Genomic DNA, 26,149 nt, shown 5'->3' with positions numbered 1-26,149 from the left:
TTCTCTAAAGTAATATGGAGGACCCAAGCAGAAGGGGAATAAAGGGACCTAAAAGAGGAAGGGGACAAACAAACAAAAAAAAACACCCCACACAAACACAGACACATACGGTGTCCAAGGGAGATGTTCTGACAGCTGTGGTTTCTGCTTCGTGGACGTAAATAGATGATTAAGATTAAGGTGAGCACTGCACCTCATCTGCATGACATCACTGAGAGAACAAGTCCTTCACAAGAAGATGCAGATAGTTGTATATATTGCACTATAGTGGCACGCTTCAAAGGCCTGCAGGTGATCCATATATTAAAATATCCATAAATATACAAGTAAATCAAATGAACTTAATGCTTATGCCGTAATACCAGAGCACACACATCTACACAAGCCAACAAAAACAAAGCTGATTTTTTTTCTCAAAACAGATTAAATCATGAACATACTATGAAAGTGCTTGTCAGACAAGCCAGGTTGCCTAGCAACCCAGATATGATTTTGCCAGTTATGCAAATATTTCCAATCAAGATTCAAAAGCACATGTAATCAAGCTGAATGAATCCCCCCTGAGCTCCATATTCTTCTCTATTAGACAACAATTTATGTATTTTAGGCACTTTGGCCTAACAGCATATAGTGCTCTAACACCAATACATGGACTCACAGTCAAGAAGAAATAGAAATGATGATCAAAGGTAATGACGAGGCTTTAATAAAAGCTGAATATTCTAAGGGATTTTGACTGCATCCTGCATGCTAAATCTGGTCATCAGCTGTAGTCGTCATCATGAACACATTTAATTTGTGAAAACTGAATGCCTAACAAAGACCCTGCATCATTTTGCAGAGTTTTTGGATAGTACAGTAGCATCTCTTTAGTTACTAATAACCCCTATCAGCCAGCTCAGTCTGGTTTCAATTCAACACACAGTACTGAAACAGCTCTTGTTAAAATCAGCAGTGATCTGCTCCTTACGTCTGATGTTGGCCTTCTCACCATCCTCATCCTCCTTGAGCTCCGTGCTGTTTTTGTCACAATCTCCCATCTTCTTGTGTTAAAACAACTGGCTAACACTGGAATAAAGGAAATATGTACAACTCGATTTTTCTACAAAACCGAGAACCTCTTCCCCGTCCTATCCTCACTTCCTGTCTACAGGATATCACCACTTAGATGACAGTCAATCAGCTCAAACTCAGTGGCAATAAAAGATCGAGGGACCCTTTTGTTGTCTCTATTGATCTTTGTCAGGTCCACATTGTCAAAAGTCTTGGAGTCATCTTGGACAATACTCTCTCCTTTAATGCCCACATCAGTCATGTCTCACGTTCAGCCTGCTTTCCACCTAAGTAACATTTCTGCAACCTCCACTCAGCTTCAGCTGCTATCATGGGTGCCAGAGCCTTTAGAGCATATTACCAATTCACCTTTGTCAGCCAGACTGTTTGACACAGTTCAAATTGCAGGTCAAAGCACATTTGTTTTCATCAGCATATCAGCTATAACTATCTTGTTTTATGATTTACAATCATGTTATTCCTGGATTTGAAAATTTTGTGTTGTAAGGTGACAACAAATAAAATGGATTGTGACTAGTATTATTATTATTATAACTATTATTATTATGAGGTGTGTAACCATTTGATGCAGTCAAATCAATTGAAGCAATATTCTCATTCAGCATCAAAATCAAAAACAAATGATTTCGTCTCAAAACATTTCCTTCTGGGTTAAAAGTCTTTAACTGTTTGCCCAAATCTGACCTCAAGCTTGCATTTCACTTTGAAGGACAGACTTTTATCTCTTTCCTGCCCCGGGAGGCCACAGAGGACAGTTAAGTCAATGCTCTAGATGTATTCAGAGACCAGCTCAGAGGGTTAGCAGTCACAAAATCTCAGAGGCACTGGATACCAAATCAATGAAGACTATTAAGTATGTTGTGTTTCTATTCCCAAGGCTAGTGTATGTCGTTGTTAGAGCTAGACCTTGACCTCTGACAGAAAGGGTTAAAGCTTGGGGAAAAGAGAGTTTGATAAAAGATGGAAAATATGGAGCGTGTTACAGGACTGCCCAAGCTCTTAGCTCCCCTTTTGCTGATTTAAGTGCGCTTCCAAATCAATAAACTAGTCATTTTCAGCATTCGTTGTAGCGAGTTAGAAAAATGCCAATATTTATTCCACGTAATGGGCCTTTAGATGTAAGGCGAGCGCAAAGATTCTCTGGGTCTCTACAGACTGCTGTGGGAGAGTGCTCACAAGTTTACTACTACAAAGATGTTCACACCACACCACAAGCAGACACACTAACAAATAAATCATTGTGGCTCATGGAGTCCAACACTAGCTCAAATTAAAAGAGAAATTCCAGCATTTTTTTAGGCTAAATGGCTATGCTAAACTGCAGTAGACCTTATTATTAAAATGTATGTAAAATAACTACAGGTATGACATCATAGAAATCACTAATGAGAATTTGGTAAATTTGGTTAAAGAACTGTGAAAAAGATATGTAGCCAATGAGATATTTTACAGTTGAAAAAGTTTTCTTTCTTGTTACTCATTTATGTGCTGATGCAACAGACAAGCTAACTTGCCAATATATTGTATTTCCCCTGACAGTTCATGGCTTACACTATACTATTCAATTCAATGAGCAGTTTAAAACACTACACTGAGATGTTACCAATTGGTTTTGGACTCCTCAATGCTTCATTGTTACTGTTGTGCCGTCAGCGTGTTAAATTTGGTTTATGGAATACTGAGTTATAAGCTAATGCTACCAAGCCTGGATAGCAAGCTGACACACAAATTTGCTAATTACTGCTATATAATGAAATAATAAAATAACACATTTTCAATGATCAGAACTTGAGGACAAATTTCTTTTATGAAACCTTTTTTTTTTTAACTAAGCAGTAAATGTCAGTTTTAATGCTGTAAAGCTATGTAGTTGATTTTCAAACAGACATCAAACACATTACATTTCCACAAATACAAAAATATACTCAAATATGGATATACAGAGACTCACATGACTCGGACAGAAAAGAAAAAGGGAGGAATTTCTCCCCACTTAGCATCCGTAAAAAACTCCAGACCTCCATTCGCATATTGAATCAATGGGCTCCATATTTTACTAAATTTATTAGTAGAACCATTCATGGTGCATCTTATTTTTTCCAATTTTATATTTTGCATCATATCTGTTATCCAATGACTATAAGTTGGAGGTTTAGTGTCTTTCCATTTAAAGAGAATTATCCGCCTAGTCAGTAAGGAGGAAAAGGCAATGACATGTGGTAGGTACATTGGAGGGTTATTTATACTATCTGGGCATGGTATAACACCAAAGATGGCAGTTATGGGGGAAGGCTGGATACTACAATTAAATACATGGGATAATGTGATAAAGAAAGATTTCCAGAAATCTTACCAGCTTTGACCAAGACCATAGCATATGATACGTAGTCGCCGGAGCCTGGTTGCATCTGTTGCATGTGGGGTTAATATTTGGATATATTCTGGCAAGTTTAGCTTTTGAATAATGTAGATGGTGTACGACTTTAAACTGTATTAGCACATGATGTGTGCAGATGGATGATGTATGCCCCAGCATTCTTACAGTATTTATAGTTGCAGGTTTTTAAAATGTTAAGTTAGTTTTAGGTTTCATCCATTCACCCATCCGTCCTTTTTTTTAACCTCTAAGTAAATTCAGGGTTGAGGACTGGACTCAAGAGGCAGAGTACACAGTTTTATGCAGAGCCAAGCGAGAAAGACAGACGATCATTCATGCAGAGAGAAAGACAGGCAATCATTCATGCTCACATTCACACTTACAGCCAACTGAGAATCAAGAATTAACCGAGCATGCCTGTCTATGAACTGTGGGAGGAAGCCAAAGATCACCTTTTCATGATTTGAAATGATTTTTTTTTTTTTAAATTACAGCATGATCATGAAGCTCTGCTCTCTCAATACAAGCTGCCATGGATATATCCACTTGCAACACTGTTGGCAAAGCATTTTTGCCACCTGCACATCTTACCAAGAACCCCAGCCTGTATTCACCGGCTGCCTTGTGGATTAGGATGTGCCCAAAAAGGTGGGGAAAGGACAGCTGATGCTTCTGCTTTCATACCTTAAACTATGCTCACTTGATGCCTGTTTACCCAGGTCCACCATGCCAAACTGTGGACCACCACTGATTTTGACCATCCATATATATACACACCCTGCAGAGCAGCCACTGAACAGGAGTCAGATCACCAGCAACTTAGTGTGTGGCAGACCCAGCTTAAAGGACAGCATGAGCCACCAAAGGGGCTGTAACTTCCAAATGATAGAACCCAACAAAGGTATGCAGTGATGCCCAACTAGCTGCTGCGGGGACCCCTTTAAAAAGAGCTCATCAGGCTGCCATTCCCCAGGTGGAATGAGCTCTCACACCCTAGGTCAAAGTGAGGCCCTTGTTGCTGTATGCAAGTGTGACAGCTTCTATAGTCCAGTGGGACAGCCTCTGTTTCTATAGTGCTCACTTGACCTTTGGCTGGATTAGCAAATCGAACAAGCAACTGGTCACATAAACGCACATTCTTAGTACACTTAAATGTAGCACACGCACTGGACAGCGCAGCCTCCTCTGCTCCTCAGATGTAAATGAGGGGTGCAAAAGCTCAGTAGCTCAAACTCCATTGAGCTATAACCTGCAGGAATGACATTGGGAAAATATGCGGCATTTGGGCGCAATACAACCCTGAGGTCATCAGGAGAGAACTGTATGCAAGATGGATGCTCAGACGGAGCATCCATGGACCCACCTAACCATGGGTTTTAGCCGGAGAACCCCTTTCAAAAAACATGACAAGGTGATGTGCACCTGGTATGACCACGTCAATGCCAATATGATAAGCAGATATCGCTGCTAAATAAACCTTAATTGTAGAAAGCGAAAGGCCTTCCAGCAGCTCCTGCAGCAACGTCAAAACATCCACACTAGAGCACTGGAATGGCTGAATGTGCCAGTCCTGGCACCATTCCTTGAAGGCTTGCCATTTGCTATTTGTAAGCATATAAGCCTCTAGTGGATGAGGCCCTAACACTCTGGATTGTTGCTACCACGCTTGGGGGCAGACCGTTAGCCATCAAATTTGACCTTTCAGCAGGTAAGCACAAAGGCGCCACAAATCCAGGCGTGGATGAATCACTTCTACTCCTGCCTGCGAGAGGAGGTCCCTGCGGAGAAGAAGCTGCCAAGCTTTGCTGCCAACAGACTGATTATCTCCACATACCACAACTTTGTTGGCCACTAGCGGCCACTAGAATAAGAGAGAAACGCTGCTGAGGCACTCTCTCTAGAACTGGAGCTATCATTTCCACTTGGAAACAAGAGAACGTCTTGTCATTGGTGCGCTACGCATCCATGCCCATGGCTGCATCGTTGTCAGTTATGGAGAAGAACAGGGGGCAGGAGGCAAAAAGATCTGCTTTGCCTTGCCAAACAGATCCCATATCTGGGCCACTATCAAAGGGTGCATCCTCCATTCCCATACCAGGGGACCCCCTACAGAGAAGAGATGGCCCCAGGTTCTGATGGCCTGGAATATGGGTGGGAGCACGTCATTCCCTGCCTGTTTATGTAAGAGACCACTGTTGAATTGTCCGTCCTGACTAGGACATGCTGGTCCCTCAGAACTGGACAAAAATGGTTGAGAGATAAGAAAACTGCTAGCAGCTCTTAGTGATTGATGTGCAGCTCCCGCTGTGCTGTGGTCCAGATCCCTCTCACTGATCTACCATTGCACAGAGCTCCCTATCCATTTAGGGAAGGATCTTTGGACACCACCTTTTGAAACAACAGCCTCCCAATCCAAGAGCCCTTGTGCAGCAACTTCTGGAGGAGGCAATGCACAAAGGCGGTAAGATCGCTGCCAGTCTGTGCTCCGACAAACGTGCGCAGCTGGAAAGCGAGAAGATTTCCAAACCAAGGAAAGAGATCTGCTGACTCGGGGTTAGTGAGCTCTTTTGAAAGTTTACAGAGAAACCCAGTGCCTGAATGTGTGACAGAACCAATGACAGCTGTGTCGCCACCGGCTCTCTGGAGCAAACTACGAGAGCCTATTTGTTTATTTGTTTATTTATAAGGAACCCCATTAGCTTCCACAACAGTGGTTGCTAGTCTTCCTGGGGCCCAAACCATCAAATGACTTGACTCACCTGTACTCTCTCAGCCTGTGGGCTGTAGAACTGCAGAATGCTTCTGTAGAAAGTGTGGCCCGTTCACAGCTACCTGTGAAATAGACTAATCTGTTTCTTCAGCTGCTTACAATCTGGGTGATGAGGAGCTTCTTTTAATGCACCCTGTACATATAAATTGGACTTGGCTGCACTGCTTAGAATGAACACTGACTACTTTATCAAATAGCTTACTGACACTTTAAAACTCTTAAAACTGACTTCTTTTGAGTCTAAATTCTTGGATTAGACATGTCATTTAGGATGTAAATTACTGCATCCTATAAACTTTAACCCCTTACTTTAAATCTCTTTCATGTATTACACGTAGTCCAGATATTGATAACCATCGGCATAAAGTACAATCATATACTGTGGTCTTTTTGTCATACTGTTTTACAACAAATGCTCATCTGCGATTACTACACTGATTATGAGAGGCCAAGCACCAGTAAAGGACCAAGTTTTCTACGTCTGTATTTCTTACTGACTCATGACAATTTCCATACCATTACTGTTTCACTCTACCAGATAGCTCTTTTCTCTGCAGGCAACATTCAGAACTGTATTTCTATAATGAAATGGTTTTCAATTTATTCCTTACAAGATAAGCCGTCATTTTCAATCTGCTCAACATACAAGTCCACCGGCTAGAGGGGTAATATCATGCATCTCACACTGACAATTCAATTTTTTTTTTTGCCCCACCCCGCCCCGCCAGAAAGCTGATTGCAAGTTCGAGATAAAGAGTAAAAGATGTGATTTTTATGTATTCCTTCTGGATCCTATCTGCTCAGTGAATGAGATATCCCTGGACATTTCATTGAGTGCTGTCCCCTAGACCGCAGCAGCATGACAAAAATGACAAGGGTTTGACCTTGTCTGCATAAGCACTATCCCTATGAATAATATTCTGAGAACAGGCAAATTAGCACTTTGAAGAAAGGTAAACAGAAATAGGAATAAACCCTTCAAAAATGTGAAAATGACAGAAAGTACAAAAACACGACCCCAAGTTTACGCCTGCTGCCTTTGATGTGATAGAATCATTGTCAAACTCAAAGAAACCAGTGAGGCTGTGAACTTGAGTGAGCTAATTCTAGCGATTTGAAAATATTGCTAGATGTTTTGACAGCAGGGCGAAGCCGCGGAAACACTCTGGCTCGTTCCAGCATTAGATGCAGACAAAACTCCCTTTGAACCAAATTAACCAATTTCCATTCTCATTTGTCACACTCTGGGACTGAGCCGGGCCACAATAAGGCATCACCATAGCAGCGCACGGCAGTTTATCTGGCTGGCCTTCATTGAAGCAAGGCCTATTAGACCAGGCCTGGTGGAGTCAGAGGACGGGTTGAGAGGGCAGATGGGACTAAGGTGATGTATTATGCATGGGTAAAAACCATGCATTGGCGGGCCAGCTGAGGCCCCAGTCGGAAAAGGACAGATTGACCCAGCCAGACCCCATCAAACATTTGTTCGCTCCGCAGCACCTCCCCCAGTCCTCTGAGACTGAGGGCAGCCTGCTCTCTTGCATGACCCTGGGCATAAGTCCAGCACTATTGGTTAATATATGTGGAAGTCAGTCTTATCTGCTGAAATATTAATTTGGACACTTCCAGAACTGACATTTAATCAAATACAATAGACTTGTATTTGAAGTCTGCACTATTATCTTAGCAAATGCCGTCATTACACTACTAATATATTTTAGGGGGGCAGTTAAACAAAATGTAAACCCGCTAATTGGTCTATTATGTATTTATTGAAGTTATACTGAAAATATTTTACACTGTAGAAAGTCATTTCTTATTTCTAGATTGATAAGACAAGGTTAGAAGAGAATATGAGGGGCTTTAGTAATTATACTATCTGATGTGTTGACGAGCTTCTCACTTATTTGGGCAGTTTACTTTAACAGCAAGCTCTTTTGACACAACACATATACTGCAACTTTAATTCAAAATTACCTTCTAAAGAGCAAAAAGCATTTATGGATTTAAACAGCACTGTAACCATGTCATTGAGAAATCAAGCTTTGTACACTTTACAGCCGTGCAAAATTGATTCTCTCAGAACAGGCAATGCTAGCTTTATTGATCTGCTCTGTGCTCAATACATATTACAAAGGGCTCACAATTACCGGCTTTCTGTGGAAATTTCATTTCAGGAAATATTGATCCGATATGTTTGTACATTCATTGTTTTTAAGCTTGAAAATTTTAAGGCTTGTCAAAAACGATGGCTGTGCTTTGCTTTCTCTCTGCCGACAGACGTGTCTGCGGCTCTCCGCTGACGATTAGAGCACAGAGGAGGTTGAAGAGGGCCAGATGTATCAGCGTCTCTGTTCAGTCGCTGCCAAAGTCACCTTTACTGGCCTCTAAACTGTGTCCATACCCCTACAACACGCCGCACACCCACTCCCCGGTGCCCAAACTGTACGTTTCCTCCCCCTCTTCAATCCCCGCCACTGATGAGTGACAGCTCAGCTAATGTAGTCACAGCTGAGTACAGCACAGGGAAGGAGACTTAGAAGGAGGATCGCTGGCAAAAGCTCAGCAGCCAATCTCCTCCCAGCTTGACTGCAGGATACACAGCAGATGGGCCTTTGGTGTAAAAAGGATGGATCCACATGAAGCAGCTCTACAGTGAGCAGTTTGTTGCAGGACAAGAGTAATGACCATAGTCTAATGGTATGTCATAATACTTTAAATAAAAGACATAAAAGGTGATTTAACAAAGAAAGGGTTTTTGTTAGGGGTTAGTTTGTTTTTCTAAAGTGGTCATTAAATAAGTGAATAAGAGAATTTTAGGGGTTTGGTCCACCAGCCAGGCAGAAGGTGGAAGGAAGGAAGTAAAGTTTAAACTTTAATGAATTCATGTAAATAAATAAATAAATATGGTCCAACTACAGTTAAGATGTAATAAATGAATATACCCCTATCATGACACAGTATTCAATGGTAATACGCGCAAATGACTGATCCCTGCTCATCAAAGCTTTGCCGTGCGCTCCAAGATCCAGAGCACCCGGCTGCTTTGCACCACAGCTTCACCACCACCGCTTTTATCTGTCAGTCTGGTCAGTGAGCAGTGATTGACCCTCACCTCTCATAATGCCAGAACTATGTTGACCATACAGGCTTCCCTCTGTGAAGTTTGAAATTTGTGAACACATATAGATCTCTATAAAAACTGACAGTTGAGTGAAAGTGAATTTTTAATCATGCGCTTCCAATTTTGACTTAACACGCCGACAGCAGAGCCCTTTTTTCTGTCTGCAGTTGGCTAAAGAAATTCTGACCACGAGAGAGAAGAAAGGCGACCGTCTCTTTTGAACTTCTATCCGGTCCCTGATTTCTTTGATCAGGGCTCATAAATACTACTTTAACCAGAAATCACTACGATGCTGCAGGACTGCAGATGAAGTAATTACTTTATAATCACATCTTCCTTTAAGAAACTGAACAAAAACACGTTAATGTCAGCAGCAGTCATCTGCAGACCTATTTACATTAATTTTACATTACAAAACCTGCCATAGCATAACTGATGAACACCAGACTTGTGTGGATTGGGAGTGGGTCTGTGTTCTGGTGATCCACGCTAACTCTAGCACACCCATTGTGATCTTAATTAAAATAGGTTGTGTTCATTTATTTATGATTATTTTGGACAAAAAAATGAGAATAACAGACAAACAGGAACGTTTTAAATTCGTGTGATACCAAATAAAATGTTCTATATTCTCAGTATTACGACATCAGCTACTTAATCCTGCATAGAAAGTGTTGTTCTGAAGAAACAAGAGTGGACACCAATCCATCAACGTCTGTTTTGTGATATATTACCTAATGAAAATGATCAAAAATAAAAGAGCAGGGAACACATTAACAAGACAGAGTCTACCTTGTTGAAAGATAGATGAATGCTGAATGAGAGATGAAGTGAAGAAGCTAAAAAAAAGAAAAGCAGCGTTCAATGTCAGCAGTCAATCAGTAGTCTGCACGTGTCTCCTGTCCTTTTTTGTTTCTTAGCCTCAGCGAAAAAGACACTGAGAGTATGGAGGATACATTGTTTGAATTTGTGTGGTAAGCACAGAAGGTATTTAACTGTTTTAATTCATGACTCACAAACAAACCAGCAAAAAGAAGAAGAAGAAGGCCAAATAGAGAAGCAACCATTAAGTGATTAAGTTTAAAAAAAACCCTCATTGCAGAACACAGCTCATGACCATTTTTGTTCAACAACATCTGTTAGGTTGGAGCTTAATTTAGATTTGTGTGAGGGGAATACAAATGACACTGTAGCAAATTAACACAATGAGCATATGCGTATTAGATCGCAAACAGCTCAATCACACATTGCCAATTCAGTTGGGTGCATCCTCCCTCCCCTAATTGGAGCTCTTAGGAATCCAGCATCTCATCTCCTCCTCTTCCCTAACAAAGGTTATGTGAAATTATCAGCCAGCACAAGAGCAGAACAAGAGGATAAGGCTGAGGGATGGGAAATACATGCAAGACTGCAGATGTCTTCATCATCTCAATTTCAGTGACACTAGCTGGCCACATATATCGGTCTCCAGGCATTCTTGCAGCTGTTTTCTTAGATGACTGACGCCTAAGAAAATTCATTTGAGGACAGGAAGGAAAGGAATGTGCGGCGTATTGCTGGTGAGAAGAGAAAATCGAATATTGCAATATTTTGTACAACCACGATGCATTCAGTAGATCCGTCTCTGCGCTGCAAGTATTTGAGTAGCAATCGACTCGGATGCAGGAAATGTAACCTTGTTGTTTCACCCCTATTACACACAGTCAATATTTTCATTTCATCTGAGGCCCCTTTGCCAGAGAAGCTCAGGAACAGCTTCCCGTGTCTTTGCAAACAATCTGCACTGGTGCAAAATGAAGCATGACATGTACTCCCAGATACAAGTCTGCCCAGCCTGAGCACTAACTAGCTATTTCTCTGTTGTCATTTTGTAAAATCCGAGCTTCTTTTCCCAATCACCAGATTATCCAGCACCTTTGTAAAGTGGATTGTCTCTTATTAATCCTAGAAACAACACGGGATAAAGCTTTTTTTTCCCCAGTTAAAAATGGCACAAACTAATTTTATAAACGCCTGTCAGAACTGAGGTTACATTTTTTAAATTGATTTTTTTCAGGAAGACCAAAAGCACTCAGTTTGTGGTGAATTTTTAAAAATCAATTATCTAAATTGCTGTTTGCAATTATCATCCAGTGAGACAGCTTGGTCGGCTGCAGTCCTCCATTTCGAGGGTTTAAAGGATTAATATCAAGGTAACTTCAGAACTTGTGTCATGATCACACTGTGAAAAAGGCTTATCAAGAGACACTCAAAACATGCGGTGCTAAGAGGGGGTGACACTGACTTAAACCAGGATGTGATGCAGTACCAGAGCACTTTGTGTATCAAAGTTTGCCAAAAAGAAACGATTACATTCATCGACATCATATTCACCCTGGGGCGGGACCGGGCATAAACACCAGCCCCGCTTTGCTTGGTCTCATACTTGCGACTCTACTAACAGTTTCATGGGTCGCGAGTCTTTCTCTGCCTTCCTTTAATCTAACAAATGTGCTTTTTTGTGTACCTGCGCATCCACAAGGAGGTGCCTCATGAGGGTCATGGACTTCTGCAGCGTCTCCTTCTCAGGAGGGGGAAAGGCATGCTCCTCCTGTTCTAGGGACTTGGGTCCAGTCACCATGAAGTTTGCAATCTGGTCATTCAAGCTGTTCAGAGACTGCACAGCTAGAGGGAGATACAAAAATACAATAAAAAAAAATCATCTTTAATAAACAGTAAAGATGCAAGCTTGTCTTTTTTCAGTCTGTTTCAGTTGGTGAGCAAGAATATTAGTTATTATTGTGGTGGATTTAACATGAACTGAGTCCAGGCATGCTTAAATTGATCATGAAGTCATTTCCATACTAGGTCACCACTCATTTCTTCTTCTATTGTGCATGGATTACTGAGCAGGAACAACAAAGATAACTCAGTGGGAGAGCGAGCTTTCCTACTGTCACACTGTCACTGACTTTCTCCGTCAACGCCCTCTCTTGTCCAGAATGTTCCATGTCGGCCTGAAAGCCATCCTGTTTTTGTTTCCCTGTTCTTGCCCTTGTGTGTCCCTGGCAAACCTCTCCTTCCAGGTTTCCTCTCCCACATTAAAAACTCGCCTTCCCTACTGTACATCCGCATTCTCTCAGACACACACACACAGACACACACACTTCCTCAGCACTCTTCCCATTTACCATTAACCGACCCTGGGTCCACGAAAGGTCGCCGCAAATATTTCCGAGTCCACCCACATGGTGGAAATGTTAGATAATTTAAGAGAGGCAAAAAAGAAGCAGGTTTGGTGCTTTTTTAGCATAAGTGTGGTCTGTATTTTGTCATAGGCTATTACACCGACCCCCTAATGCCTCATTATCCATCTTTCCTGTAGTTAAACTTCTCTAAAACCTCACACTTCCAACTCTGGCAGTTCAAGGGAGACAGAGGTGAAGCGATCAAGGATTGACCTTGTGTCCATCCGACCTTCTGTTATCTTAAACAAGCACGGATCCACTCAATCTCCCCTGTTTTGCTTTAAATGTGCACTGGCACATTTCCTACAAATAAAGAAACCCAACCTGCTGAATCTAGACAAGCTTGATGATTTTAGGGCAAGTATCTGGATAGGGTCTTTTCAGGATGCAAATAAAAAAGCCTCTTTTAGACACAAAAGCCCACGCAAGAAAAGAGAGAGAGAGCGAGAGAGAACGTAGATTAAAGTGTTACATAACAAAAAAAAAAAAAGGAATCTTTCACAGTGGCTGACATTTTCAAGCAAACACGCATTGAGTAGGAAATTTGACAAGTCGGCGCTGAAGGCGGCGGAGATAAGAAGGCAACGAGGGGGTTGAGGAGGAAGACTGTGTCCCCTCGAGGTGAGAGTCGAGAAGACGTCAGAATAATGAATACAAGAGTAGGGTGCTTGTCGCCCGAGTTTACAGACACTCTAGCCAGTTCGGCGCTCTAAACACTCTCTTTACACGTAAACAGACAGACTGCAGTAAGCTTGAAAGTTTGTTCTGTACCCTTTTCAGCTTATATCTAATTGGGGTTGATTTAAATATAAAATGCTCCATTTCTTCCTCGTGCTAATTTCTGCATATTTGCACTCAAGTGGAATCACACAGAGTCACAGTGTTTATGAAGCTGGTTTGCCCCTTTGGCAGGGATGTTAGTTCAGTTGCTTCCTCTTAGTGCCCTCTACTGGCTAAGTAACGGACATGCAAGTGAAAAAATAATTAAAGAAAAGCAGCTAAGAAAGGTGGATAAACCAATAAGCCAAAGTGCTTTACGTGATTTTCTTTTTCGTGTTATTGTTATATGTGCACTCCTTTTCCCACTGATTATGCTCTGTATACAAGATTCCATGATCCATTTTTTCCAGGTGTTTCTGGTTTGGCGCGATGAGCAGGAAACCGTCTTTCCTTGTCTCTTCCTCCTTCTGCCCCAACAGCAGTTTATGATTGTATTGTTTAGAGTTATGTTTTGTTTCTGTTTGATTCTGATGGACCCAGTGCTTTTGGAAGCTTAGTTTTTGTTAGGTTTAGTGTTAATATTTGTTTAAATTAGACGAAGGATACCAGACTGGGGAGGAAAAGTGATTGAAGTGATGAGCTGGTTTAAGCCTTGTTACATGGCACTTTTTTGTGAGAATGTGTGAACTGTAGCCTCAGCTTCCTGTTTTTAGAGTCTCAGTCGGTGTGGTCTTCTGCAGCTGTAGCCAATCTGCTTTAAGGTTCAACATGAGATGCTCTTCTGCATACCTTGGCTGTCTTGGCTGGTTGAGTGGCTGGTTGGCTCATAGCAGTCTGGCTATTCTCCTTAGACATCAACAAGGTGCTTTCGCTCAGAAAACTGCCATTCACTGGACATTTTCTCTTTTTTGGACCATTCCCTGTAAACCCTAGCGACACATGTGCGCTAAAATCCCAGCACGTAAGTAGTTTTTTAAATACTCAGATCAGCCCATCTGGCACCGACTTCAGTCACTTAAATCTCTGCTCCTCTGATCGTGTTGGACGTCTTTTGTAGAGTCTCTTTCTGGGGGTTGTAAAAACCCTACATGACTAAAACTTTTTTAGACACCATAAATATGCTACAAAAGCACACAAAAACAGCACAAGTGTTTTTCGAAGAGACAATAACGTGACTGACCAGCTGCAGAAGTGACAGAAACCAAAACATGCCAAGGAGATGCGACTGAGATTCACTTAAAGGACGCTGAGGATTCTTCGATGTTGTGATGGAGAAAAAGATGCAAGGTAATGTGTAAAGGCATGATTCATATAATACATAAAACATGCTATTAGCCGTTTGCAACGTTTTTTTTTCTAGTTCCATTTTGTTTAACTCAACTTCTCTTGTGTTTTGTGTGCTTTAGCAGCATTTTTACCTCTCAGCTACATAAGGCTGATGGTGTATTGTTGTCACGCTGCTGGGTGTCCGGGCAACATGGACACCTAAGTTTGTGAATGCGATAACTCGAGAACAAAGCGGCATACGAGTTCCAAATTGCTACTATAGGTATATCTACTGGAGGTGTTTCAATCTCAGTGATTTCAACCACAAAGTCAAGGTCAGAGGTCAAGTTTTCTGAAAATCTTATAAATGCGATAACTTGATAAGGAAATCATGTAGGATTTTGAAATTGATATCATAGTGTATGTACTAGGAGGCTGAAGGGCACCACTAGCCAGTATTTTTCTATTTGTTGGTGTTTTCTGAAGTTGCAGTGGATTTGACCCCACCTTACCTAATGGCTAATATCATAGCTATGTAGGCATGCCCTCATTTCATTCATACCGTTTCCCTGTTTGTCTCCCTCTATTGTGTTTGTGTTTGCTTAAAGCTTTAACCCTCCTGCTTCTATTAACTAACCTGCAACTCTGAGACACAGAATACCCACTACACTGTCAGCCAGATTGTTCTTTCTCTGTGTAGCACTAACACTACACCTAATATCCACTCAGTAAGTTTGGTCCCCAGTTTAGTAACTTTTCATCTCACTGTGCTGCAGGTCCACAACCTTCTCTCCAGCGACCAGCCAGCATCCATTAGTAGCACACTTTCTCAGCCTCCAACATCCTGCTGGCCTGTGTAGGTCTCAGCTACACACTGCTGCCTCTTCACCCTGCCGCTCTCACCACTCGACTCATCTGGAACCAGCTTCTGCCATGTGCCAGTTATCATTGCAGAGCACACACTACTCTAACCTCAAGTCAAAAACCTTCTTACACCAAATGCTGTCTGTCTCTGTGTCCTATCAGCTCAGCTCCTAACAAGCTGCACTACAATGAAGCAACTTCTAACATAAATTCAATAATAAGCTTACTATCATTATTATTATTATTATTATAAAAGTGTTGCACTGGATAACATACTACTGAGGGCTGTCTTTGTCTTTTTGTGTATGTCTTTGCGCTGGCATGAAAGAGCAAAATGTTAAATAAAATGTAATCCAGTACGACACCATTTACAACAACCTTAAAGTGAAAACAGGCTGAATTAAACCTCAGTAAAGGAGTTCAATAGATCATAAAAGTTGAGTTTACAGTGGATGTGTCAATGAATAGGATTGTAAATCCAGTGCCAAATACTGAGCACATATAGCAAATTAAACTATAACCCACAGTGTCAGCCTATTATCACAGAAATAATCTACTCGTTTATTGCATTAGAAGGCAGCAGCTGAAAGAAGATTTACCGCATTAGAATCAAAGGGCTCTACGCCGCGCGATGACAAACTCACAAAACAGATTAGACATATTGCCACTGCGCCGTAAGCACCGCTGATAAAGTAAAAATTTGTAGCGATTGATCAGCAACGCTACACTATGTGTTGAAATCGATACAAGTTCTTTGCTGCTGCACACACACAGCAACCTTTACCCTGCATGTTCAACATCAGGTCCGGAGCGTTTGGCCGTCAATACTGCGATCATTAAGCCTCTAAATCAACGAGGTACAACAAATAGTTTGGAGGCATTTTGCTTTACTGAGAAGCGATTAACCAGATTAATGAAGCACAAAATCAATGCGTTTCTTGAAAGGTGTTATCAACTGAAATCAATTCAGAATCCACAAACATGCACAATTCATCAAGGACATCTCTCTCCGCATATGCACTGCTCTGTTCTCCGCCATAAACCAAACAGCTAGGATTATCGACTACAGATTTAATCCTATTACCTTGCTCAATAATAATAACTGAAGCTGCTGCTTAGATGACCCGAACTGTTTCTTCAATAGGAAAACGTTTCAGTATAACACTTTAAAAAGCTATAACCATATAAAACATTTACAGTGGAAATTCAATGATATTTACTTTAACATTGTGCAAAGTAACCTAATAAATCACCGCGACGAGTTAATAAAATGACTTTGCTGGTGAGGATAAGGATGCAAAACACACCAAACTGCAGGGATTGTCATTCAGTGTCTTCATCTGAAGCCTGAAATAGATCTCACCTGCAGCTTGCCGTCAGCAAATGTGAAAACTGATGAAAGTGAAACAGAAGTATGCAAGTGGGAGACGGGGGAAAAAAAGATGAAATTGCAATAGTTAGGTTACAATAGATGCAACGAAAATAAAAATGTCACCCCAGCTGGGCCCCAGCACTTTTTTCCTCTCTCATTTCCTCATTCTGTCTTTTCTCTCCCTTTTTTTCCCCCCACTTTTTCCGTGTGTCACCAACACAGCAAAAAATCTCAAAGTGTCCTCTCCTATAGAACGGGAACGGCGCAACAAATGAGTAGGAGAGGCCACAGTGGCGTCCCATCGGGCCTTTATCTCGTCAGGAGGGAGAACTGCCAGGGGAAATAAGATCACTACCAATGGAAAAAATATTTGAAAGAATATTTGCAGCAAAGCTAATGGGATAAGGTAGTAGTCAGGCTAAAGTCAAGATAAAAGGGGCTTATTTCATGGGAATTGAGCACGGCACACATGAAATCACGGTGAAATGTTAGGAAATATGAAAAATGATGAGCCCAAAATCCATTGCTTATATTTGCCGCTGTACACACAAGCAGAGCAGTGTCATACTCACCCAAGTTCTTTATTTTGATGTGGTGCAATACGCATAGAAACAATACACATAACTGTACACAGCATGTGAATTAATGTGGATACTGTTTCAAATTGTTTTTGTTTTTCGGGTTTTTTGCAGTCATGACCTAGAATGTATTTTAGAAGAGAGGAAAACATTTGGTTCATTCTCTTAGAATTTAGAATATAATTCAGTCCAAGCAGTGAATAACATTATCATACATTTCTTATTCTAATGTAATCTCTTGAGGAGGATTTCTAGCACAACTTTCTCTATTTGCCAAGGGAATGGAGCAGGACAATGTTGAAGTGTCAAATCTCCATACCGAGTAACTATTTTTAAGAAACTGTCATTTTCATGATGAAGTTCTGGAGTTGGTACTTTTGCTATTTTCTAAGCAGTGGCAACACACATTGATGCATTTTTGGCTTATTTGCAGCACTTGTTTACCGATTTCTGCAACAAGGGGAAAAAAAGTCGGAGCAGTCTTAATAGACCAGTCGCTTTTTCTAAAATCATATTTTTCACAGGATTTCGCTCTAAGGCACTTAACAGCTACATAACAGAGGCACAATTCTGTATCTAGCCAGGGAGCAGTCATTCTGTGTTCACGCTGCTGAAACTAATTAGTTTGGTGCTCAGCTGGAAACTTGTGGTTTAGTTTTTGCACAATTAAGCTCAACATAAAATGATACACCTCTTAAACATCTGGCAAATGGAGCAGATGGACTATATGAGCTATATTCAAGTATGAGATCATAAACAGCATCATTAACATTTTAATTACAGTTATTTTAGGCAATGGGAAACTTGTCAGGCCCCGAGAAGCATCTAGATGTGAATGAATAATTATGAGTATGTAGTTTAACTGATTTTCTTGTTGCCACGGCGAAACTTTCACTTTAACGTCACATTTGGCAGGACGAAATGTTGACTAACTAAATCTGATCTTAATGTGCAGTAAAAAAGAAATAAGTGCAGGAACCCACTAGGCAAGGAGTCACATGGGGAGAGTTAAAACTGACCAGACGTGAGGTATTTAGAAGCTGAGTGGTGCAAAATCAGACATTTTACACCACAATGAAATACTTCTACAGAAAAATGATTTGTCTTAGCAGCAGTGCTAATACAACACTGCCATCCAATGGCAACAATAAAACACCACAACACTGCCCTCTGTACTAATCTTAATGCCTGTGAACTGAATGTTGTCCAATGCTGTCTACAGCAGGCACATAATTTAATCACACTGTAAAATGAATGCAAATCAGGCAAATCACTGGGGTGAGAAATATTGCCGGGATTAACCTCGTGTAACATGAAAAGGGGCACAGCAATTCATCAAGTCGAGTTCAAGACTGCTTGGTGGGATAAAGATGCAGGATCATTAACATACGCACACGCACAAATTTAGCTGTGTGCCTAGGTGATGCAGTTATCTAAATGGAGGAGAATCTGGTAAATATTTTAACACCGTGAGTCACAAAGACATCAAGCAGGAAAAAAGTGACATCGTGGATCGCTCTGTATGTAGGTTTCCTTTACTGAACGATGGAGGCGATCTCAGGCCGCATTCATAAAATGACCTCTTTATTACATCTGTAATGTAAATTAATCAATCCTAATCAATATGAGGAGTCCTACTCTGAATTCACAACATATCAAAGGACTCATTCTAAAAGATGACGAGCACGCTGTTGCCACATTATGCATCTAGAAAATGCACGTAATGTCATCCCACCTTTGGTACCCACACAAGATTTACATGCAGATGGTAAAGAGACCAAAGCGGTGGAGGAACGCACTTCATTCGTTCGGCGGTGCCAAACCCTGGGGGTTCTGTAGCTGTGGAGCACAGAGCACCAAGCAGAACGCTCATCTCTGCAGAGCTCATTAAACTCCACTAATCATATCTGTTACTGCTGTAATGGGTGGAATAAAGGGAGAGAAGCAGAAATGGGATGTGGTTTCCTGGAGGTGGTTAGATGTGCACTTAAAGTGTGTTGTGTGCATGTGCATGTTCTAAAATAAAAGAAAGAAAGAAAGAAAGAAAGAAAAATCTGGCACTGGCTCACCATATCTACCCATTTCTCCATGCAGCGGAGAATCTACCCCCCTCAGTTTTACATTTCTGTTTCTTTCGCCGCTCTCTTCTTTTCCTCTCTGTCCTCATTCTGTTGTTTTTCTGCTCCAATTGTATCAACATCCTCATCTGTTAGATGAAGGAATTAAAGGGCAGCTTCAGGTGATTTCAGCACTAAAGAAAATAATCTGCTAACTGGACACAAAGACAGGCAGGATGAAAGCGTGTGTGTTCACTTCATCCTCTAATAACACGGCCTCGTATGCGCCGTTTTAGCTCATAAACAGATGCTTAAGTTAAAAGGAAAAGCCTCATTGTCTGTTGCTTTGTGGTCTGCTTGTTTTTGATTTTACTCGCTGCTAACACAAAGCTCTGCAAAAACAGGAAGGATTCAATCCACGCATTCCAGAGCAAAGGCTAGATGAGGTTTAACCGCTATGTCAACTCAAAACTGTTTAGCTTGTACGCCTTGAGAAGATTTGCGGAGGGTTTTTACAGATACTGGGTGGTCTGAGAGCATCCTGCGCACAACGCATCTCTGAAGTATAAAAGCTGTCTTTGTAAATACCGTCAAAGTTTGGATCTAGGACAAGTACCTGGAGGCAGACAAATCTTCGTCTGTGCTCGATGTAAAAACAGACGATCATTTGTTTGCAGAGTCTGACAGACAATAATGATTAAAATGTGAATCCCAGAGTAAAGACCTCTGGCAGACGTTCAAAGTTTAAACTTCTGCGCACTCAGAAAACATTATTTCACATCCAAATTACAACTTTTTCTTCAACACAGTGCTCTGCTGCACTACATTTTTCTCTATATTGTGTGAATTTTTAAGACAATAATACTCCCACTGTGAAAATACTGCTCTCTAACAGGACTATGCACTTTCACTGAACTCACATGAACAGTTAATGGCTAACAAAAGCATCAGTAATGTCACGTAGCACTGGAGAGAGCACCCAAATGCCGGATGCAGAGGCAGGCAAAATATACAGAAAGCAAACCCTCTGTTGGAAAAGAAAAAAAAGCAGATACAGAGAATCCCATTAGCCATTATAACACACAAAAAAAGACCCACAGGGAACAAGAGGTAGCATAACACAGGGCAAAAAGACAACCTGACAGCAAGGAGAGGGGCAAGAGACAACGCAGCCAACCAAACACAACTGATGAGTCACAAAGGAGGGAAATCAGGTGGGTTGAGGTGGGTGGCTCGATCTAAATGTCGACAGTATCAGTACTAATGCTGGTACTGGTATGTAGTGGTAAGACTACACACCTTTGGAGCGGGAGTCACATGTATTCCGTTACTGCCCCACACCAGTCCTGTGTTAAATTTGCAGTACTGGACATAACACAAAGACAGAAAGTCAAACAACAGGACGCATGCATTGTGAAGCAATTTCTAAAATAAATCAGGAAATAAAGACAAGAAAGAAAAGGAAAGTAATAAACGAGTAACACAGGTAACACCAAGGAAACCAAAGGAGACACTCGGCAGGCATGAGCATTCAAAATGTCAGAAAAAATATCAAATAAATCCAAACACAGACTAAAATTCAACAAGTACAGAAAAAGAAAGCGGGGCCTTAGGAAGTAAAAAGAGGGATGACAGAAGCTGGGTAATCCAGGTATCTAAATAAATAATACAGCATTATTTATTTAGATTCTAAGAGAAATTCTCACTCCCCACAAATATTAATATTCATGGAATATACAGCGTGTACCGACAAAGGTGTTGGTCAGTGAAAATGATGGCAGTCTAATGTGAGTAGGGGGCGGTATGAATAACACTTGACAAGACCATTTGCTTTCACTGTCATCCCTGTCGATTTAGCTGCGGGGGCTGGAAGCCGCTGCTGCCACAACACAAACAACAGGGATTACATGCATAATGACAATCCTCCAACAGGATATGTGTTTAAGTTTAAAATCAAAGGTGCGTTTCATCAGGGGGGCTTTTATTTAAGGAAACCGTTCACTTAAATGAGATTAAAATCGTTTCAAAGCATTAACAAGTCCTGTCGGTTAAGCTGCTTTTGTTAAACGTTTTCCTGCAGCAGTTAAAACGACACGATGGAGATAAAGAAGTGCTTAGGTGATGCTGATTTTGTTTTTTTCTTTTTAGATTTACATACTTGCTCAGAAAAGTTATCTGAGGACAAAGGTGTTGGTCATGTCTGTGCGTCTCACTCTGGCTTCGGAGAGAGAAAAAAAAACGGTGTGAATAAAATAATCTGGATGATTTTAAATCAACTGGTCATCTCACATTTTTCAAATTTAAATATATTTGAACTGAAATATTTTCAAAGTTTGTTTCCTTCCGAGCAGTGTCACAGAACTTGCACTTGAGTCAACACCGACTAGTGTGTGACAAATCGTCGGGGTCAGCTCAGTCAGTTCTGTGTAGTTTTGCAGCCCGCTGTGCTGTGCAATCCTAACACCTCAGCTTGAGTGAGATTACTCCCTGAGGCAGCAGGGGCCTCTGATAATTATAGTGGAAGGTGAGAAGTTAAGCCTGGACACATCCGGAAAATGAAACATACTCCTCTAACCTTAGCTGGACAATAAAGCCCATCGACTGTATTTAAAAAGAAAAGCAAAAAAAAAAAAAAAAAAAACTTCAAGTGACACATTATTGAGTATTCAGCCATCCATAAAGATTTCCTTGCTAATCACAAAGAGACATGCATACATGAGAATGTATCTGCAGTCATTTTGCCGTCTTCATTCTTTTTTCCGGCTTTGTGTAGATGTGGGGAGATGCACACAGCCGTTAAAGGCACCGTATGTTAGTGAATGCACAGTACAGTCGAAGTCAAAAGCAGTCCAGCTACTGTCCTTCTTTCAAATTCCATCGTTTAATCTGTAACATGTCAAAATATGATTTTTTTCTCCCTTTATGTAGGTGGTGTATTACATATCTGACCATCATTTCAGAGAGTCATAAAAAGGAATCACTCCTGAATTCATTTACTACACGTATTTCACACATAAAAAGTATCAGAGGGAAAAATGCAGTATTCTGTCTAGAGCTTAATTAATATAGGATTATTAAGACCGATACCACTACTGATAATATATTTAATATCGGATGATGTTCTAACATCTGCTAAGCCTATAGTTTATTTACTTGGATCAGATCAGCAGGTTCTAGTCTGATGTTTCATGTTGTATTGTGAGGGCCCCCTGGTGGACACATTATGCAAAATCAACACTGATGACATCGAGGAAAGGAGTGCCTTCTTTACCTTTTGATTTTCAGCCACTAGTACTAGTAGTAGTTATAACTACTGATTTAATTACTTCAGCAAATAGCCAATACTGGCCAATAATACTGGCTCGCCGATAAATCAGTCAGGCTCTGACCGTCCAAGAAAACGTGGAAGTCAGCTATTTGTGAGTTAGACTGACAGTTGATATTATCAAATGTTATTAAAACTTATTTGGCAATATTTCAGTCAGCTGAATATTTTCTCAGATAATTATTCCCGAAAACTTCTCATTTCGTGTCTTCATAGTCACTGCAGAAACTATTGCTTCACTTTGAACGTGCAACACTCGTTCTATAATCCTGTATGTGTTTGGGATTAAAGTCTAAGCTTTTATCGCTCATCAATGATCTCTCGTCTCACAGAGGAAAGCTCAGCGGAGATGGATTGTCTAGATGGGAGAGCACAGATGCCTGAAGTGAGGATTTAGAAGCAGAAAAGTGAAGGATTACAGACTAGGATTGATGTGATTGGCAGAAGAATCAAGCTGCTGCTGCTGCTGACACATCATCCACCTGCCAATGAAGATAAATGCAACCACCACAAAAAAATAAAGAAATAAAAATAAGCGTCATCTCAATACCAAAGCACGTGAAAAAAGCTGTAAAACAATCACAACTACAAATATAATCAACTTTGTGTTTGGTGAGGATTACAGTGGCCTTGTCAAGGAGCCAGAGGAGAAACTGTTGGTCTTTAAACACAGCTCCGTAAAGTTTAACTGACACTGTCAGGTTTTATTCTAAGCTTCTCAGTGTGAACTGTGCCTTCAGATTCTTGTACACTGTGGAAAAAACCCACGAGTAAATTAATACAACTAATGTCTGCACTCATTTATCCCTATGCAATAAAACGTAATGTGTAGTCTGCAGAAATGTTGTAATTAAAACAAAATAAGAAGAGAGGTACAAATTAAGAGTGCAGGCTTCCGTCTACTGGCTAACATCCAACATTGCCAACTTGTGGCCACCACTGTGCAACCCCACAGGCTCATAGGATGATCTCCGAACCGCTGTGAGCAGACAGTTGGTTTTGTGCACCGGTTCCCCACCCGATGTCAAGAAAAATCAAGTCCCTGCAGTAAGTTTCACTGCGGACTGCTCATTCTGTTGTCAGCAATGCCTGTCAGCAGCAAAATGTAACTTGGTTGTGCTGCTGCAAAGAGAGCATTCATGCAGCTGCTTCAGTAAATGAATGTGCAAAGCAGAAAATGCCACACACTTAATCAAGAGCCACAAATTTAAATGATTCCCCAAAACTAGGCAAACAATGCTTCAGCTGCATTCACGTGTTAAAATGATTCAGTAACACATTATCTTTTTAATATCAGCTCCCCTTAACACATGATACAGTATTTAATCAGATTAAAGCAACCCTCTGAACCCATTATAATGTTATTAGGTAATAACTTAGTCCCTGTGATATTAGTCCCTTTTTTTTAAGTCCTACTTAAAAAAAAAAAGTGTGTCTGCTCACTGTGCAAATATCCAAAGTCCACCTCTGAAATACAAATAACTACAAGTGTTTCATCACACACCAGCAGAAAAATGGCAGCATTTATCAGTTTATAAACTTGCCAAGCTCCTTCTTTCAAACACATGTGATGCACAGTCTGCAGCCTGCCACCTGTCCCCTGCATCTCTACAGTGTCCATCTATCAGATTTGAAAACAGGCACAAACTAAGAGAACTGCACATAGCACAGACACCGCCTCATATTTTGCCAGGTTAAAATATATATGTACTTTCACTTTTATATGTGAACATTTTACTTTTAAGTTGGTGCAAAATGCTGAGAAAATGTTGCGTTTTCCATCTAAATGTTAAGCAAGACTCACACAAACTAGCATGCAATTGTTTAGCACGCATGAACTAAACTGCCTACTGTTGCACTGTCCACTTAATCAACCACAAACATTAGCATTAACATTTGGTAATGGTAAATAAAGACCCTGTACCTTAAAGCAGCCTTATGTGTATTGCTTTCCTCTGTAGTTCAGTATAGTAATCTCAAGACCCCTTGGCAGCTAACCGTTAGCTCCTTCTGTGTTAGCTTCAAAATCTCTTCATCTTCTCCTCTTACCCATATTTTTGTAGTAAGAGATTTCCTTACTTGAGTTTTAGGTTTGTTTCTTTGTTTGTTTCTCTCTTTTTTTTTCCTACAGTGAAAATGTTTTCAATTGCACAGCCTATTTCCTCTCATTTGTGTTTGGTTAGCCTGCCCTCTCATACCCGTTTTAAAGCTGAGGCTATTTGGTTCAGTGGCTGCCGATAAAAAAGCACAATGTTTAGAGCAAAATTGGCTTCCTCAAAACACAAACAGAAAGATAATAGCGCAGAGTTTTGTTTTCATTTCCTAAATCTGGATAAGTAGCTCTGAGATTTCTGCCAGCCCTTTAACACTGCAGATACTGTGCAGATTTTACTTAAATGATTTGGCAGTATCTTTTTCTTCTTCCAAGGATGGTTCTTTAAAAAAATAAATTTAAAAAAGAGTTCAAAAAATAAATAAATAAATATATGAGCTATGTCTCTGAAGAAAAAAGTGGTTGTTACACTTTGTGCTTTCTGTTACTGTTACAATGAATTTTTTTTAACGTTTTTTAAGTAAATGCAGACAAAACAAATTCAAAACAATTCATTTTCTACATATTAGCTATACTTTAGTATATTACTGCAGAAAAACTATTATTCTCTACTTAATATATCCCTTTAACACAAGTATAGGGCATTATATCATATGCCTTATTGGCTTTTAAAAAATTACAAGTTCAAGCTTCATATCTAAATAGCTCAGGATTTAATCTGTGCATTTACATTTCTATTGACTTGCTGTTAAAATGTATCCAAGTACTTCAACAGTTATGAGTGAAGCAGCCGAAGGAGAAGTAAAATATTACAGACTGTATTAACTGTGACTTCTGTATGAAGCTCCAAAGTACAGATCACATCACAGCACCATGTCCTTGAGGGCACTTGTATGGTACGGCTTCATTACACTGCAGCACTTTCCACACTTTCTGCATCACATCTTCACAGTATCAAACATGTTTGCTGTTTAGGCTGTCATTTTCCTGTAGATAAATATCATCAGACTACAGGTTTATTTTTTTTATTTTTTATTTTTTCCCCCGCTTACTGCTTCTAAATCTGACTCCTGTGAAAAACGATAAGGGGAAAAAATAGCACAACAGTTTTAAACATATGCAATCTGCATTCACAATCACCCCTGTGTGTGACAGGCTGTGCTGACACAAACTTTATGTTGGAACCGGGGTACACTAGAGGATAAGATGTGCCAAGAAAGAGCCTGCTGACCCTAACTCTGTTTTCAATCAGGCTCCTCTGGCAGCGTTCTGATTTATCCCAGGGCTAATAAAAGCTGGGGATGCCAGTTCTATAAGCACAGGAACAGCTAGGGATGTGTGC

The 26,149-nt window shown here is 40.6% G+C and overlaps 1 protein-coding gene across 5 annotated transcripts in view; it reads right to left on the bottom strand.

The window, feature by feature from the left end:
- The window catches only part of LOC116309699 (kazrin), a 176,980-nt gene that overhangs the window by 142,026 nt on the left and 8,805 nt on the right, over positions 1-26,149 (bottom strand). For 4 of the 5 annotated variants that reach the window (XM_039604458.1, XM_039604457.1, XM_031726367.2 and 1 more), the window contains exon 3: positions 11,852-12,009. In XM_039604458.1, coding sequence (XP_039460392.1) covers positions 11,852-12,009 — 158 coding nt within the window. Of the gene's footprint in view, positions 1-11,851; positions 12,010-24,678; positions 24,802-26,149 lie in introns of those variants that run through there. The other variant, XM_039604460.1, reaches the window with a different exon arrangement.

Source organism: Oreochromis aureus, linkage group 20 (genome assembly GCF_013358895.1).
Source record: "Oreochromis aureus strain Israel breed Guangdong linkage group 20, ZZ_aureus, whole genome shotgun sequence".
Classification (NCBI taxonomy): Eukaryota; Metazoa; Chordata; class Actinopteri; order Cichliformes; family Cichlidae; genus Oreochromis; species Oreochromis aureus.
Note: the sequence above shows the minus strand (reverse complement) of the source record. Positions and strands in the feature narration are given on the sequence as shown.